Genomic DNA, 19,351 nt, shown 5'->3' with positions numbered 1-19,351 from the left:
AACTATAAAATACTATTATTATAAGTGGGCTGGATTTCCCTTTGGGAAGTTGCATAATTATTTTTATAGCTCTAAACTTCTCAATAAAACTAAGACCCATCTTTTTTGTTGTTGTTTGTTTGTTTTGGGGTTTGGGGGGGTGAGGCAATTGGGGTTAAGTGACTTGCCCAAGGTCACACAGCTAGTTAAGTGTCAAGTGTCTGAGACCAAATTTGAACTCAGGTACTCCTGAATCCAGAGCTGGTGCTCTATCCACTGCGCCACCTAGCTGCCCCAATCCATCTTCTTAAATTAATAACTACTAATGTTGTTGTATGACTGTGCATCATGGAACAATGTAGTGTCTGAAGAATTGAAAAAGAGCATTAGCGAGGGGATAATGGAGAGGCCCATGGTGGGCATGAGCAGGTTGTAACCCATTACAAGAATTATGAAGAATCAGAGTGAAAGATGTCATCAGAGACATTTGTGAGTGAAAAAAAGCAGATATGCTGGTCATGGGGAAAGAGCAAAAAATAATGGACAGCCAGTTAGAGTCCCCTTATATCCTTGTGATGTCAAAGGAAAGAAAGGAAAGCCCCCACACTGACAACCTTCTGGTGTACATTTATGGGAAGTCATGGACAAAAATGACATAGGCTCAAGAGGCATGAATAGATTGTGGACTGCATCAGTAGGAAGGAGTATTTACATTGATGAGGTCACAGATCTGTTTGAGCAATTACTGAGGCCAAGTTGACAATCTGGCTCTCAGCATGACTGGTAATTTGAGGGTATGTTGCTAGGCAGTACTCTCATGAAGGCAGTTGTAAATAGTAATTTCTAAAATATAAACGTAACCTTTCATCCCTAAGGTTTCTAGTGTGCTTTACAAAGCTCATTCCCACTGTCATTTTTCAGTTTAGAGTTGATGAAGAGAGTTATCTTCTGCAGGATATTGCCCTGTGACACTGCACCATATTCCCTTACAAGAATATCCAATTTTAAGAAAGCCTAGTCTGGTGTTTAGGAAGGGCAGCCTTCCTAGCTCTAGATATGAGTTTTGGCTCCAAGGTAATTTTGTAAATGGCTTTGTTCTATGACCTTTTGTTCCCCAACTTAATCTCCCATACACGGTGAAATTCCCCCTCCCCCCCAAGTAAGAATCATTAATGTTTAGGTATCATTCAGGACCTTCCAAATTGTACTTTGCCACCTTATCTCACTTGTTCTCCCAGAAATCCTGTGGAAAAGTCAGTGGTAAAAAGAGACTAAGACCAAAAGGACACTCTGCTCTTTCTCTGAGGATTCGTCTCCTGGATCCTCTTCCTTTGATTTCTGAATCATCTTGGATGTTGAGCCCCTTATCGAACGTCCTCTGAGATTTTGTGCTGTACACCAGGTGTGGAGCTCTCTTTGAGAGGGAGAAAGGGGTCTCTAGGAACTGTTTTGTGATTATAAGATGGATCTTTCTAGGGTCTTGCTAACAGAACCATTTGTAGCAAAACATTGAAACTCCAGGCACTTGCCTAGGATCCTTGGTATCATACAGAGTTCTAGAAGAGAAGGAAGATGGGGATCTGACATAAAAGTGTCAAGTACAAACAACGTGCTCTGAATTTCCTGTGAGAAACATGCATTTGCAAATTGCAAGTTCTTGGTTTTGAGTAGAAAAGAAAAAATCCGATGGGAAATGGTAGGTGGAAAACCCCTCATATCTTCATTGCACCTACATGGAATTAAACCATATTAAAAACAAACTGATGGCTTTGGGCAAACCTGACCTAAGCAAGGAAGAAAACATCTTAACCAATGAACTGCAGTTAATGTTTGTAGACCTCCTCGTGGGTAAGTTGTAAATAGAGCCTTTTTTTTAAACAATATAGTAATGAATGTAATGTTTAGCTTTATTTTATTCTTAGAAATTGAAAAAACAAGGTATTTCCACTCTTGGGATGAATCCTCACCGTTGTGACTTGACATTTGTGGAAATCAGTAGAAATTTGTTTTTTTCTAATAAACAAAACCAAAGACATTTTTGCAGAGAACCTACCTTGTCTCAGCCTTAAATCTTTCTTTTTTGTGTATCTTACCTTCCTTGCTAAAAAATGAGTTTAATAATTTACCCCCTTGACGACCTCTGTACCTTCTTGGCTTCCTCTACTTCTAAGCATAAGACATGGGTGTTCCCAAGTGAACGATTCAGTGTAAAAGGAATCCAAATCCTTAAAGAAGGAAAAAGTCATCTCCTAAATCTGTATGGTCAAAGAGAGAAGGAAGGTAAGTGCATGATGGAATGATGGAAGATTCTTCTCAATCAAAAGTGTCAGGAAGGGGTTTCTTTTGGGAAATGGGGAATTTGTCTTTGAACTGCAATGCACTATTGAATTAACTTTCATCTGGTCCCCCTCAATGATTCTTTGAGTCTATGATGTATCAATTCGTTGACCATTTTCTGAGAACTTACTATATGCAGAGTAAGGAGCACAGATGACATGCCTGGTGGGATTTCTGCAAGGCACTATAAACAACTGTTGTATTTAGTATTTTTTCACTTAGAGAGAACAAAATTTGAAAGTGGTACAGAAAGCTTTCCTAGTAAATCAGCACTAGAAATCAGCATGCTTTACCATAGGCATATGTAAGGTACAATAAGATTATGAGTCCTCCCCGCCAAATGAAGCAAATCAGCAATGATTTCATATCAACTCAATATGCAAGAAGGTCTGACTTCACAAACATAAATGATGAATTTCTAAATATTTACAGAACTGATGACTTTTATTGTGTGAGGATCAAGATTGTCATTTCACAGGCTAACTTACAGGAATACTTGTCAATGATAGAAAGTTGTACTTCCCTAAGACATGTAAACCCTTTAATTTTTGAGGTACTTGAGATAATTAAACTTGCTACAGCTTTGTGGGAGTTTAATTCTCAAAAATGTTAGCAAAATTGCTCATTTTTGATTTGACAGTGAAAGACTAAGAAAACCCTTGATGCTATGCATGTTTGTCTATTAATCCTGCTGTAGTCAATAGGGAACATGACTTCTACTTGTTGAACATTCTATTTCTGTTCTCATATCATCCTAAAACCTATAGAGAGGTTAAAATGGAGGAAAAGAGTGTAAGAAAAAGAAGAGAGGATGACCAATCAATCCACAGTACAGAACCTAAAACTACAAACCTACAAAAACAGGTGAGTGTGATTCATCCTTCTAAAACGTTGGTGCCCTCTTCTGTAATAGGCAGGAGCTGGTTTCTGAAGATTAGCAGCAAATCCCATCAGTGTATGTTTAATTAACTTTTTCATGTTTAATTAAAATGTTCTGTTAAGTGTTTTGTTTCTTGGGGGCAGCTAGGTGGAGCAGTGGATAAAGCACCAGCCCTGGATTCAGGAGGACCTGAGTTCAAATCTCATATCAGACACTTGACACTTGGTAGCTGTGTGAGCCTGGGCAAGTCACTTAACCCTCATTGCCCCCCACAAAGTGTTTAGCTTTTCTCCTATGACTAGAGTACATTATTTTCCTCTCAATATTGAAAACCTGTTATTATGTTACTGATTCCTTCTATACTATAAAAGGCTTTACAGTTTATAGAGCACTTTCACATGCATCATTTCCTGAAAATTACTCTATAAGGTAAGCAGATATTATCTATCCCTATTTACAGATGAGGAAACTGTGGCTGTAAGAGATCACAGGTCCTGGGGTAGCTAGGTGGCACAGTGGATAAAGCACTGGCCCTGGATTCAGGAGGACCTGAGTTCAAATCCGGCCTCAGACACTTGACACTTACTAGCTGTGTGACCCTGGACAAGTCACTTAACTCCAATTGCCTCACCCCCCCCCCCAAAAAATATATCAATCCAAAAAAAAAAAAAGAGAGATCATAAGTCCTATCCAAGGTTATGTGGATAGGAAGTGACAGAGGTGTGGTTTGAACCCACATCTTCTGGGTCCTGGTCTAGTGCTCTTTCCATTACCCCATAAGGATTTCCATGATTTTTAGAAAATATGTCCTTGATATGCATGAGGTAAGGGGTCCTTGTTTAGGTAAAATTCCACAATAAACATCATGGTGCATCCAAATCGTTTTACTGTAGTGACATTTTCAAATACTGAGTACTTTGAAGTAACAGCAAGGCATCCAGGTGGCAACATCTAATAGGTAGTTGGAAATACAAGTGAAGAGACAGAACTGAAGACAAATTTGAGAGTCAGCAGTATTGATTGATAAGTATGAGAGTTGAACCATAAACATGAATTATACAAAGGAAAAAGTACAAATATTGCAAAGAGAAAGGGAAATTAACAAAAATGACAGTGAAAGAGTGGTTCAAGAGGTCAGAGGGGAGCCATGTAGTTGTATTGTCACACGAGCCAAAGGAAGGAGTTTCAAGAAGGAAATAGCAATTTCAAATGCAGCAGAATAACCAAAGAAAATTGAGGTAGAGGAAAAGACCACTAGATTTGACCATGGAATTAATAGAGAACATTTTCAGCTGAGTAAAAAAAGATAGAAACCAGATTTGTGATGTCAAAGGTGAAGTGGATGGACAGGAAATGAAGGAAGAGGATATAGAACACTGATTTGTTTGTTTGTGAATGGAAACAGAGTCTCTAAAGGATGGTTATTAGAGGGTTACAGGGCCAAGAGAAGGGTTTTTTTTCAAAATAAGAGAAATGTGTACACATTGTGGGATTCCCCAAATTTCCATTCAAATCCTGTTCCCTAAGCAAAGCCATACAATTTGCTTTTATCCTTTTCTGTAGGTTATCTGACCCTGCCAAGCTAAACTGGCTTATTATCTTGATTATTAGCCACTCTAGAAAAGAAACAGAAATGAAAAAAGATTGTTTGGGGAATTCTAGCATGAGTCTCATTCTCCTAAATTTATTGGTTGCCATGCATATATAATTTGACTTAGAAAACAGTATTGTACTGGTAAGAATACTGAAATAGATTGCAGTGGTCTAGAAATAGAAAAGAAAATACAACTCCAGCAGAGACAGATCTCTGCCATTGGACTTTAAAAAGCACAAATTAACATTATCTATGTTGTATTGCATTTTTATTTTTTTTGTTAAATATTTCCAATTGCATTTTAATCTGATTCCTTCAGACTTCTTGTGGCCCATGGTCTGCCACCTCTGAATTCTAGAGGTCCTGGGTTGAAATATTGCCTCTGCCACCTACTATCTGATGTGACCTTGGACAAGTCACATTTCCTCTACAGGGACTCAGTGTACTCTTTTGTAAAATGATAGGATCGATTGAATGTAATCGCTAACATTTCTTAAATCTCAGTAAAGCTATGATCCAACAATATTCTTTTTTTTAATGTAACTTCCCCATTTTGAGAAATGTTATTGAGGATCTCACAATTTGATGGAAGTTGGAGGACAAAAATCCAAGTATTTGGAGTTCAGTGGAGGAAACGTAATCTCAGCAGTGAAATAACTAGCTTCATAGTGAATAATCAGTCAGAAAAACCAGTACTCTCCCTTTTGGTGGGTGCTTCTCCCTAGTCAGAGATAATAGCAAATGTGATACGCCTTTCTGTACAGACTAGAAATCTGAGAGAACAGAGGAAAGTTTGGTGTCAGGGCTCAGGAGCTAAGACAGGGAAATCCCCAGTCAAAATAACGATAGTAAATCCCAAAACTAAAGATTCCTCCTCTACAGAAAATGTAACAGCCAGTTTGTGCCCCGCCCCCCCCGCCCAGCGACTTCATATTTCTGTTTTGGTTTTGGTTTTTTGGGTTTTTTTGCAGGGCAATGGGGGTTAAGTGACTTGCCCAGGGTCACACAGCTAATAAGTGTCAAGTGTCTGAGGCTGGATTTGAACTCAGATCCTCCTGACTCCAGGGCCAGTGCTTTAACCACTGCGCCATCTAGCTGCCCCCGACTTCATATTTCTAATGTGCATAGCAGATTTCTGGAAGTGACTCATAATAGATACACTTCTCAGACTTATTATTTTCAGAATCAAATAGGAGAATGTAAATAAAAACAATTTGTAAGGCATACAGCAGCATTTTCATAAATAATACCTGCAAAGCAATGACATGAAAGATAAAGAAAGATCAGGGAGGGCTCTTATAATTAAGCACCACCCTGAAACTTAAGGGCAGTCTGAGTTGTTTACCACAATGGGAGGCTGCAACTGTCAGCCTTAAGTCCCTTGGAAGGGCTGGTTTGGTTCCCAGATTGAGTTCCTATTAGCCCTCCTTAGCAATAGGTTAATAACTTTCAAGATTGTCCCATGTTTTTCAAAGGTAACTTGAGATCTTCCTAGCCGAGATCAGGTGAGGCTGGAAGAGAAGAGTCAGCCCTGAGATGAATCCCTTGTGACAAAAGAAGTCCAAACAGACTTTGGCCATTCTGCCCTGAGGCCCCTGAAAGAGGTCAGTTCTGGCTTAGCCCTGGGACTGAATCAGTTCAGGGCTGGTGTGACATCTCCAACTGAGCAGACGGCAACCTGACTTAGGAGTACTCTGATGTCAAAGACAAACTTAAAGAACTAGGGTTGGTTTAGGACACCTGTAGCCACCATAATATGTGGACTCAAATACCTCCAGTCTCATTCACAGACTTCAGGGCATTTCCCAGATGGAAATCACTCTGAGGGCTCCTAGTTTTCTGGGTTACTCTTTTGTAATAGTTTCATCTTCCCCCTCTCGACTCCCTGAGTCCAGTACATGAATTTGGCACCTCCTTTCTCTGGTTAGGATTAGACCTTGGAAAGGGAGTGCCAGCCACTCCTGCCTCCGGTGGCAAGGGCAGCCTTTGGGCTGAATTTCTAGAATGCAGATTCAGCAGTCGGGAGGTTTATATGACGCAAATTAAGCATGTAATTGCCACCTGAATTCCCCTAAGTACTAAAGAATTGCCCAGTAAAAACAGGTTCCTCACTCATTTATCTCTGTGGCTCAGAGTCCCATCATGTCAAGGATAGAAGATTTAAGTGACTCACTTTTATATCAGCTTGTGATGGAACCATAGGGTTGGCCCCGTGCTTTTCCAAAGTTAGAGCTGAGTGATAATGCGTGACATGTAAACGTACTCAATTCAGCATCTGTTCAGGGCATTTTGAGGCCTTTAAAAATGCCTGCTTTTAGTGGTGTCAGCTTATATTCAAATCGGGGTTCCTGCAAGATTAAGCTACAGAGAATCCTCTAGCATCAACTAGAAAAACAAGACTGAGCTTGGACTAAGTCCTTCAAGAAGATTTCCTTCTCTCCTCTGTCAGACAGACCTAGTTGCTTTATAACCTGGACTGCCAGAAAGGAGTAGTGGGGAACTGGATCCCCCAACGCCATTGATCCAAAATCTCTCTTACTGTCTCTTTTGTAGGATGCAAATAGTTTTTTCAATTGATTCTCTTTTTTTCTTTTTCTTTTTTTTTTTGTGAGGCAATTGGGGTTAAGTGACTTGCCCAGGGTCACACAGCTAGTAAATGTGTAAAGTGTCTGAGGCCAGATTTGAACTCAGGTCCTCCTGAATCCAGGGCCAGTGCTCTATCCACTGAGCCACCTAGCTGCCCCTCTTTCAATTGATTCTCATGTGACATAGTCCCTCTCAATTGCCTTTCCCTGGCTGCTCTCCAGTTTATCATTGTCCTTCTTAAACTGTAGCATGCAAAACTGAACACATACTCTATATGTGTCCTGGCCATGACAGAGGGCAGCAGGATTGTGCCTTTCTGGAAGCTATAACTCTCTTAATATAATGCTATATCATATTAGTTTTTCTGAGCTGATAAGTCATAATACTGACTCTTTTTTTTTTTCTTGTGGGGCAATGAGGGTTAAGTGACTTGCTCAGGGTCACACAACTAGTAAGTGTCAAGCGTCTGAGGCCGAATTTGAACTCAGGTCCTCCTGAATCCAGGGCCAGTGGTACTGACTCTGAATTAGTTTGTAGCCCCCCAGAACTTCCAAATCTTTTCCAAACAAGTTCTGTACAAATTCCTCCCCATCCTGTACTTATGAAGTTGATTTTTTTAAACTCAAGAACCTCCTTGTTACATTTCATTTTATTAGTTTCAACCAAATGCTAGTCCAGCCTGTCAAGTGACCTTGGGAAAATAACTTCTCAGTCCTCAGCTTCTTTACCTATAAAATGAAGGGGGTTGGACTAAATGACCGCTAAGGTCCCTTCCAGCTCTAAATCTCTCTGATCCAGTGGTCCTAAGAAGTCTTTTTAATCCCGATTGACAGTCAGGGTATTCTTGATTCTTCCAAGCACTGTGTCATCTGAAAATGTGGTGAGCATGCTATTGATGCCTTTATCCAAGTCATTGTTAAAAATGTCAAATAGCCCATTCCCTAACTTCTCCCTGCTGACATCATAGTTCGATTAGTACGTCAGGGAATACATCTGGATAACCTTTGTGCCTACACTTCAAATTTCAGCAGCTACCAGTCTAAGTAAGAGTGAGTTTGTTGCTCTTTGTCATGGGAAATGTTTGTGAGTCAGTGTCACCAGTGTTTTGCATGAACTGGATTGTATTCTAGGTACCTTATTTCTTGTAAAACCCCTAAAGCGGGAGTTCTTGACTTTTTTGTGTCCCAAACCCTTTTGGCAATCTAGTGAAGCCTATAGACCCCTTCTCAGAATAAATATTAAAAATAAAAAAGGAAGCCAATCATATTGAAAAACAGTTACCAAAATATTTATCAAAAACATCACCAACAAGATGTGGGAAAATTGGAACATGAAGACATTGTTGGTGGAGTTGTGAACTGATCCAACCATTCTGGAGAGCAATTTGGAACTATGTCCAAAGGGCTATAAAACTCTGTATACCCTTTGACCCAGCAATACCACTACTAGGTCTATATCCCAAAGATATCATAAAAAAGGGACAAGGACCCACATGTACACAAATATTTATAGCAGCTCTTTTTGTAGTATCAAAGAATTGGAAATTGAGGGGATGCCCATGAATTGGGCAATAGCTGAACAAGGTGTGATATATAAATGTAATGGAATACTATTGTGCTGTAAGAAATGATGAGCAAACAGATTTCAGAAAAACCTGGAAACACTTAAGTGGACTGATGCTGAGTGAAGTGAGCAGAACACTGTACACAGTAATAGCAACATTGTGTGATGATGATCAGCTGTGATAGACTTAGCTCTTCTCAGCAATACAATGATCCAAGACAATTCCAAAAGTATCATGATGGAAAATGTTCTTTACATCCAGAGAAAGAACTATGGACTCTGAATGCAGATTCAGACATACTATTTTCACTCGTTTTTTGTTTTTTTCTTTCTCATGATTTTTTCCTTTTGTTCTAATTTTTCTTTTACAACATGACTAATGTGGAAATATGTTTAACATGATTGTACTATATAACCTATATCTGAATGCTTTCTGTCTTGGGAGGGGAGAGGAGGGAGGCAGAAAAATTTGGAACTCAAAATCTTACAAAAATTAATGTTGAAAATGATCTTGGGACAGCTAGATGGCGCAGTGGTTAAAGCACTGGCCCTGGATTCAGGAGTACCTGAGTTCAAATCCGGCCTCAGATACTTGACACTTACTAGCTGTGTGACCCTGGGCAAGTCACTTAACCCCCATTGCCTCACTATAAAAAAAAAGGGAGGGGCAACTAGGTGGCGCAGTGGATAAAGCACTGGCCCTGGATTCAGGAGGACCTGAGTTCAAATCCAGCCTAAGACACTTGACACTAGCTGTGTGACTCTGGGCAAGTCACTTAGCTCCAATTGCCTCACCAAAAGAAAAAAAAAAAAAGAAAATTATCTTTAGGGGAAGCTGGGTGGCGCAGTGGATAGAGCATGGCCCTGGATTCAGGAGGACCTGAGTTCAAATCCGGCCTCAGATACTTGACACTTACTAGCTGTGTGACCCTGGGCAAGTCACTTAACCCCAATTGCCTCACCAAAAAAAAAAAAGAAAATGATCTTTACATGTAATTGGAAAAAATAAAATACTATTAGGTGACAAAAATAAATAAAATTAAAATGAAACACAAAAAATAAAAAACATCAACAAGTTCATAGATCCCAGGTTAAGTCTTCAGTTAACTCTTTGTTCTCCCCAAATGTGTCATAAATAACCCAAGCTCATGTCCCTCCAGTGTAAACCCAAACACTGGCCTGAGGTTGTATTATTATTTTCTTTTCTTTTTCTAATGAAGTAACATGATGCTATTCTGTTGTGTGGCAGAGAAGTAAATAAGAATAGTTATAACTATCTAACTTTGATATTTAATTTTATTTCTGTAGCTTAAAAATTAATCCTAGGGGGCAGCTAGGTGGCACAGTGAATAGAGCACCAGCCCTGGATTCAGGAGGACCTGAGTTCAAATCTGGCCTCAGACACTTGACACTTACTAACTGTGTGACCCTGGGCAAGTCACTTAACCCTCATTGCCCTACAGAACAGAACAAAACAAACAAACAAAAAAATTAATCCCAGAAGATCAGCTCTTTTAAACTCAATCTTGCCCTTAAGCAGCGCAGCTTGGGAGCATCTACAAGGACTCAGGTCATTCCATGCTATGATGAAGCATCAGAGTAGGACTTTAGTGGAGGCCACAGGAACTCCTGAAGACTAGCTACTAAGTTATTGAGGGGCTGTAGTCTGCATTAGTAGGGGCACTACTCATATCAAAAAAATGTCTGATCCTTGAAGTATTAAAGTGTATCCTTTTATAAACCATCATTTATAAGCTAGGGCCAGCTAGGTGACACAGTGGATACAGCACTGGCTATAGAGTCAAAAGGACCTGAATTCAAATCTCACCTCAAATACTTACTAGCTGTATGACACTGGGCAAGTCACTTAACCCCAATTGCTTTAAACATCCGGGGTCATCTCCAGTCATACTAATGTATATTTTGTCACTGGACCCAGATGGCTCTGGAGCAGAGAGTGAGACTGGTGACCTTGCACAGCCCTCCCTCACTTAAATCCAATTCAGTACAAGTCATCACATCACCCTAATGTCATGGTCCTCTTTGAGAACAAAAGACAAACAACAACCACATCAATTTATAAGATGGGCATTTCGAATAAGAAAGGGCACAACACATGTAGTCAGAAGAGGTAGGTTCAAATCCTTGCTCTGAAATCTACTATTTCTATGTGAAAGCATCTTCCTTTCTCTAAAACTCAAATTTCTTATTTGGAAAATCAGAATAATGATGCTTATTCTGTTTACTCCACAGTATTCTTTTTTTTTTTTTTTTTTTTTTGCAGGGCAATGGGGGTTAAGTGGCTTGCCCAGGGTCACACAGCTAGTAAGTGTCAAGTGTCTGAGGCTGGATTTGAACTCAAGTACTCCTGAATCCAGGGCCGGTGCTTTATCCACTACACCACCTAGCTGCCCTCAGTATTCTTTTTAGGAAAGCATTTTGTTAGTTTAAAAGTGCTGTGGAAATGGGAGCTATTATTGTTGTTGTTATTGTTATTTGTCTTACTTTGTTAGGAATCTGCCATGTAGTGTGAAATACAAAAACATTATAGCACAGACTAAGTTGTCCCTGTTTTGTTTTTTTATGGACTTGAGAAGAAGCTTTTGACATGATATGTGAAAGTTGTGAGAGAGGAACTTAATAATAATTCAAGCCATCCAAAACTAGAATAAGTTTCTCCAGTAGTGGGTTCCTCCTTACTAAGGAGGTTGTATGACTACTTATCAAGGATATCTATCAATTGGGAAATAACTGAACAAGTTGTGGTATATGATTGTAATGGAATATTATTTTGCTATAAGAAATGACAAGCAGAATGCTTTCAGAAAAACCTGGAAAGACTTACATGAACTGAAGCAAAGTGAAGTGAGCAGAACTAGGAGAACATCGTACATAGTTACAGCAATATTGTATGATGATCAATTGTGAATGACCTGGCTATTGTCGGCATTATATGGATCCTTGACATTTCCAAAGAACTCATGATGAGAAATGCTATACAATTCAAAGAAAGAACCAATGGAGTCTGAATGCATAGCAAATCATACTATTTTTTAAAAAATCATTTATTTTATTTATTTTTTGTAGGGCAAAATCATACTTTTTTTTACTTTATTTTTTGCATTTTTAAAAAATCTTTTCATTCACAATATAACTAACATGGAAATATGTTTTGCATGATTACACATGTATAACCTATATAAAATTGCTTGCCTTCTTAATGAGGGGGGTTGGGAGGGAGGGAAAGAATTTGCAATTCAAAAACGTTTTAAATTGTCATGAAAATTTCTAAGTCCAACGGAGGAAAGAAACAGCAAAGTCTCCAAACCATGGAAAATAGTTTTATTGAGAGAGGGTACTGGTCTCACAATAAAGCCAGTCAGTCAGGGGTAGGACCTGAAAGACCCCCTAGCCTGGGGCTCAACACGGTTTTACCCCTACAGGGCTTAAATGCTTACATACCATACTAATATTAGACAGTCTTCTCTCAATTTGCAGTCCATAAGTTGATCATTCAAATTTGCTATTAGCTACCTGCTTGCTATTAGCAGGGAATATCACGATCTGCAAACTCTAATTGCTAAACACTTACTACTGTGATGTAATAGATGATAGCTAGAAGCTACAGATGATGACCAGAGATAGTTATTTGCAGGGAACTTGCTGATCATCTGACATTGCTCATCAGAATAGCATTGCTAATCATATGGGATTGAAATTAGCTCTACTGGTATCTGTTTTACCTAATCCATTATCATTAACTTAATCTACTAATAAAATAAAATAAAATATCTAAATATAGTAAACCACAATTTTTAGTTGATATACTGATTATTACCATAATTAAATCTCTTTAAATCTCTTATAACTAAGGGGTGGGAAAAATCTCACTCACAAAATAAATGTTAAAATTGTTTTCACATATATTTGAGGAAAATAAATTTTTTTTAATCTTTTTTTTTTTTGGCAGGGCACTGGGGGTTAAGTGACTTGCCCAGGGTCACACAGCTAGTAAGTGTCAAGTGTCTGAGGCCAGATTTGAACTCAGGTACTCCTGAATCCAGGGCTGGTGCTTTATCCATTGCGCCACCTAGCCACCCCCAAAATAAAATATTTTTTAAAAAAAGAAGTGATTCCTCCTTGGGTATTGGCTGGACTATCAATCAACATTTATTAAACACCTACTTTCTGCCAAGCACTAGGATAGGTGATGATACAAATGTAAAAGCGAGACTATCCATTCCCTAAAGAAGCTTCTATCTTTATAGAGGACAAGATGTCTTTAGGGAGTAGTGGTCATGGAAGGGAGCTTCTGTCAAGGCAGTCATGGGATTTTTTTGTGGGGCAGCTAGGTGATACAGTGGATAGAGCACTAGCCCTGGAGTTAAGAGGACCTGAGTTAAAATCTCACCTCAGACACTTACTGGCTGTGTGACCCTGTGCAAATCACTTAACCCCAATTGCCTCAAACATCCGGGGCCATCTCCAGTTGTCCTGATGTATACATCTTGTATATATATGTATACATATGTATATATCTTGCCACTGGACCCAGATGACTCTGGAAGAGAGTGAGGATGGTGATGTTGCACAGCCGCCAGCAGTTAAATCCAATTCTCTGCAAGTCATGATATCACCCCAATGTAATTGTATTCTTTGAGAATGAAGGATAAACAACAACGGCAATACAAAGTTTGAGTAGAGCTATATCATAGTGGATTTTGACACTCCTTATAGTCACTAGGCTAAGATAGATTTTATTATTGTTTTTTGAGCAAGACAGGGAAAGAAGATGAGCCAGAGTAGAAATGGAGGGGAGGGGTGCTATCAGAGTGAGGGGGATGGGAAGTATACCCACTGACCCCTGTAATCGAGACTCGAGGAGAAACGAGACCAAAGCACTGATTTTATTTCTTTCAAAAGAAAGGTGTACCACACTCACTGGGACAACCAGGAGGTGTGACACACCGAGATTAGGAAACCAAGCAGTTTTTATACTCTTTACAGACATCTAATTTGAGCAAAATGCAGTAATTGGGTTAATACTATATGTTCAGCAATAAATCTTTCTCCTGGGATGTTCAGCGATAAGTCTCTCTCCTGGGTCAGAGTGCCCCAACCTCAGGGGTTCAGCCATAGGTTATTTTGCAAAATTTCCTGTTTCAGCAACAATTTATCATATCTACATAATATCTCAGTGCAGACCCTATGAAGCAATTTTTAAGTTGATATGCCTATATTTAGAAAGGGGGATAGTAGCTTCCCGTTATTGCTTCTCTCTAGAGAAAAAACAGAGAGAGAGAGAAATAGGGGGCTTTAAGGGGCTTTAAGACTTTGAGATCAGATCACTAGGCTGAAGGGGGGGGTGCACTTTCCATCTCAGTGGAGGGTTATATCCCTATGTCCCTCTCAAGAGGATGGGGCAAATAACAAGATGCCTGTGCAGGCTAGGTCCTGGTCCAGCTCTTAGCATGGTCCCTGGCACAAAAGTAGGTTCTTTTTTTTTTTTTTTTTTTTTTTAGTGAGGCAATTGGGGTTAAGTGACTTGCCCAGGGTCACACAGCTAGTAAGTGTTAAGTGTCTGAGGCTGGATTTGAACTCAGGTACTCCTGACTCCAAGGCCGGTGCTCTATCCACTGCGCCATCTAGCTTCCCCCCAAAAGTAGGTTCTTAATGAATACTTGTTGACCAGTTGGTGCTCTGGTGGATGGCTACATGATTTAGAACTAGTTAGAACTAGAGGTCTGAGTCAAGGATTGATTTACTTGCCCTGTGATATAAAACAGCTCTGCCTTGGTGGGGTCCCAAAGCCAAGTGAATTAGCTACCTTTGGGTTAAGGGCCAGGGTCTCTGGAGGTCTGGTCCAGGGGTTGCTTTTCCTGGTGGGGAGAAGCTGGAAGGTAGATACCAGGAAGAGTAGGCAACCCCTGCAGTCCTGTCCAGCTCTGGAATTCTGTCTGGGTTCATAATCCTTCCCTTTCTTTTATTGTCCTCATATGTAGCTTTTCCTACCTATCATTAACAGTTATTTTTCTTCTTCTCAATTCAAGGTGGGCCTGATAAGTGGAATCTGTATCATTATTGGCACCATAATTGGCTCAGGAATCTTCATTTCACCCAAATCTGTACTTGGCAACGTCAATGCTGTGGGACCTTGTTTGATCATATGGTCGGCCTGTGGGATTATTGCTACATTAGGTAAAAACAAAATAAGACAAAACAAAACAAAACCAAAACATCTGAATTATTACCTGTGTAGTACTTCAGACATTTTAATTTTAAGCACATGAAGTTGCATTGTGTTAACCTCATGCTGTATTGCCTCTCTTGCTGTTGAGAAGCCACCTTTGAGGACTCTCCAAGTTAGCTAAATCAGTGATGGGGATTTTTGTAAATCAGTGGGTGATGCAATAATGTAAAACATGTGAACTCTAAAACAGGAAAGATCTGAGAATGGGCATTTGGTCAGAAGAGAGTACGTATTTGCGATATACTGGTAGCCTTAGGCTCATAAATGAATACACAGTCACACGAGGAAGAAACCACTGTGTGGACCATCAATACTGCATTAGGAAATAGATTTTTTTTTTAATCCTTTGCTTCTAAGAGTTTCCTTTCTAGGGAATATCATATCTTACTTTTTTTATTGAATAGAATTTTATTTTCCAAAATATATGTAAAAACAAATTTTAACATCAATTTTTTAAAAAAAATTGTGTTCCAACTGCTCTTCCTCCTCCATTCCCACCCCCCATCCACTAGAACTCAAGCATTTCAAAATAAGTTATACATGAGTGGTCATGGAAAACATTCCCACATTAGCTAGGTTGTGAGAGAAAACAGTCAAAAAAAAACCCCCAAACTTCAGATTGAGGAATTGTCAAAGAGGAAAATTTTTTTTTTTTAAATGTGTTTCCAGGGGCAGCTAGGTGGTACAGTGGACAGAGCACCAGCCCTGGAATCAGGAGTGCTCAAATCCGGCCTCAGACACTCTTACTTTTTAAAGTGCTAGTTAGGAGGGCGGCTAGGTGGCGCAGTGGATAAAGCACCGGCCCTGGATTCAGGAGTACCTGAGTTCAAATCCGGCCTCAGACACTTGACACTAGCTGTGTGACCCTGGGCAAGTCACTTAACCCCCATTGCCCCGCAAAACAAACAAACAAAAAAAACAACAAATAAAGTGCTAGTCAGTAGTCTCAGTCATGTCATTAATACCTTTCTTCCAATTCTTTGACATTTAGTTCTATGGACATCTCTTTCTGTTCTAATAATGATTTACGTAGTGCAATAGGGCTTGCCAAATGCTTTTTACATTTTAAAAACAACCCTATGAGTTAGGTATTCCATTATTTTCACCATTTTACAAATAGAGAAACTGAGGTTTAGAGAGACCACAGGGACTTGTCCATTGTCCCACAATTAGTAAATGTCAGAGCTTAGATTGCATTCCCTCTTCTGACTTCAAAGTCTAATGTTGTTTCTACTGTGCCACAAATTGCTCATTACAGATTTACCAAGCATTTACCAAGAGAAGAAGCGTATGTATAGAAGAGGCTAAATTGTGTGTCCTCTGAAGACTTTCTGGAGAGATTTATCATGATAGGATTTGGAGGCCCTATTCCAACTCTTTGGACAAAATTGCCAGAGTATCTGAAATACTTTTTCCATAACTCTTACCCTAATCTGAGGGCAATGCAGAACTGGGATAGCAGGAATATAAGGCCCATGGAATGAGAAGGGAGCAGTGGGATAAACCCAGGATGGGGAAAGGAGGGCAGGAGCAGCAGCTAGGGTCTCACTAGCCAGAATTCTCCAGCTAAGAATAGGGAAAAGGAGCCACTGCTACAGCAGGGGAATCTGGATTGTAATTAGGGGTAAATCACCAAAGAATTTTGGATGCTGTGGAATTTAACATTTGTGACTCCATCCAACTAGGGGCCTGTACTGGTTTTGGCCTCATTTCAAAGACATTTTCACTTCTCTTTGGTCTCTCTGTTTCAAGTTTGTCCCTGTTCCAGTCCTTCTTATATACTGCTGCCAAAATAAATTTTCTTAAACATGAATCTGACTCTATGAATCCCCTACTCAATCAACACCTGTGGTTCCTTATTGCCTATAGAATAAATATAAATTCCCAATTTGGTTTTTTAAACCTGGACTCAACCTATCTTTTCAGTTTCATTAAACATCCCTTCTTTACTACCCTGTGATCCAGCCAAACCAGTCTTCTCACCATTCCTTACACACGACATTCTATCTACCATCTTGGTGCCTTTGGACTGGCTATTCCACATGTCTGGAATTCATTCTTTCCTTACCCCTGCCTCACAGAGTGCATTCCTTCCTTTAAAATGAAGCTTAAACACTATCTTCTCCATAAAGTCTTCCTTGATCCCCCCAATTCTAGTACCTTCCCTCCCAAACTACCTCGTATTTATCTTCTTTGCATATGTTTGTGCACATCTATATTTGTGCTGTAAATAGTTTATGCTCTATGTACATATGCACTTATTGTCTCTTCCATTAAGACACATGCTCCTTGCAAATAGGGATTGTTTCATTTTCTGTATTTATTCTTCAGGTGCTCTGTGTTTTGCTGAACTGGGTACAATGATCACCAAATCAGGAGGCGAATATCCTTACCTGATGGAGGCCTTTGGCCCTATTCCTGCCTACCTCTTTTCTTGGACCAGTTTGATTGTCATGAAACCCACTTCATTCGCCATTATTTGTCTTAGCTTTGCTGAATACGTGTCTGTCTCCTTCTACACCAACTGTAAGCCTCCAGAACTTGTTGTCAAGTGTCTTGCAGCAGCTGCCATCTGTAAGTTTCTTCCATTGCTATGCATATATACCCATCTGAGAACACGAATAACGAACTCTGGAGCCTCATGGTGTTCAAGTGCTTCCCAGGACAAAATGACTATAATACAGCAAATATTACTTTCCCTGAGGAAATCTAGGCTTGGGATCACTGGTCTCTTTGTTACTTCCCTATCATAGCACCTAAGTGGGGAAGGAGCTCTGCAGAGACTGGCTATTGATTGCATTGGTGAGGAGGCTGAGTGAAGTTATAGATGGAGTTTAGAAGGCTTACACAAGGGCTTGGTTCTTCCTCTTTACACACTTCAGGCTGAGGGTTGCATTCATATTAGACTGTTAGCTGAGAGCCCTCTCCTCTTGTTTAACTAGATCATGCACCATGTTATAGTCCCATTGGACTAATGTCCAAGCGAGACATAGATTGGTTTTTAAATCACAAATGTTTAAAATAATTACAGATTTTAAAATGCTTTCTAACTGATCTTTTATATGTAAATATATAATAAAATATATGTATATGTGTGTATTTCCCTTGAAACAGAAAAATAGGTAATGTAATTACATGGGTTATACCTAGGAATGAGTATCAGAGTATTCTTCCAGAATCTTCCCAAAGCATTTTCTACATATTGGCATTAGATCAAGGATTTGAAAAGTCCAGAATATAAAACTCTTTTCCTATGTCTGACTTTCCTTCCAGTGGTTATAACAACAGTGAATGCCCTAAGCGTGAAGCTGGGGAGCTATGTCCAGAACTTTTTCACAGCAGCCAAGCTGGTGATTGTCGCCATTATTATTATAAGTGGGATTGTGCTCCTTGCACAAGGTAAATCTCATTTCTATCTCTCCTATTGCTGAGTACCAGTAAAGCTCAGGTATAGTACAACATAACCTCTGTGAGGTCAAGGGCTTTTTTTTTTTTTTTTGTATCTCTGGTTGGTAGCATAATGCCTTATAAAGTTTTGGGGGGCTCAGGAGAGGAAATGGGGGAGTGGTTGAACTGCTTGGCAATTTATCATCTTCGAGAATAGCTTGGGGCACTAAGGGGTTGTGACTTACTTAGGATCACCCAATCAATATGTGTTGGAGATGGGACTTGAACTTAGATATTCATGACTCTGACACCAGTTCTTTGCCTACTAGTAACCTCCTCTGTTAGTACTGCCTTGCATATGGTAGACATTTATGTGTTTGCTGAATTAGAACTATTTCTAATAGTTCTAAGGAACTGGGACAACTATCTCTTATGGGCAGGAGATTAGGTCCTGAGTGTCTTAATATGGTAAATATCAGTATTGAATTTGTTGCTGGAATTTCTTGAAGTGTTCTTAAGGTATATATTTTTTCATTTTATACAGAGATGAAAAAATGTAAGAAATCAGTCCAGTAGATTAGTTCACAAGAATCTTTAGCTTCACATTTTATTGTCAAAATATTTATTTATACTCTGAAGTCACAGTTCAGATACTTCTTTTAAGTGAAAAATAGAGATGGAACTATCAATTTCATTTCTCAATACCCATAGTATCTTTATTTTTCTTTTTTTCATTACATCTTTTTTTTTTTTTTGGTGGGACAGTGAGGGTTAA

At 39.4% G+C, this 19,351-nt stretch overlaps 1 protein-coding gene across 1 annotated transcript in view; it reads left to right on the top strand.

Moving 5' to 3' along the window:
- Positions 1-3,093: 3,093 nt before the first annotated feature.
- Positions 3,094-19,351, top strand: part of SLC7A9 (solute carrier family 7 member 9) — a 54,914-nt gene continuing 38,656 nt past the window's right edge. The window contains exons 1-4 of the mRNA XM_043988048.1: positions 3,094-3,180; positions 14,990-15,137; positions 17,521-17,763; positions 18,463-18,588. Coding sequence (XP_043843983.1) covers positions 3,094-3,180; positions 14,990-15,137; positions 17,521-17,763; positions 18,463-18,588 — 604 coding nt within the window. The remainder of the gene's footprint in view (positions 3,181-14,989; positions 15,138-17,520; positions 17,764-18,462; positions 18,589-19,351) is intronic.

This window comes from Dromiciops gliroides, chromosome 2, assembly GCF_019393635.1.
Source record: "Dromiciops gliroides isolate mDroGli1 chromosome 2, mDroGli1.pri, whole genome shotgun sequence".
NCBI classification, from domain to species: Eukaryota; Metazoa; Chordata; class Mammalia; order Microbiotheria; family Microbiotheriidae; genus Dromiciops; species Dromiciops gliroides.
The sequence above is the reverse complement of the archived record's forward strand: the minus strand, read 5'-3'. Positions and strand labels throughout refer to the sequence as shown.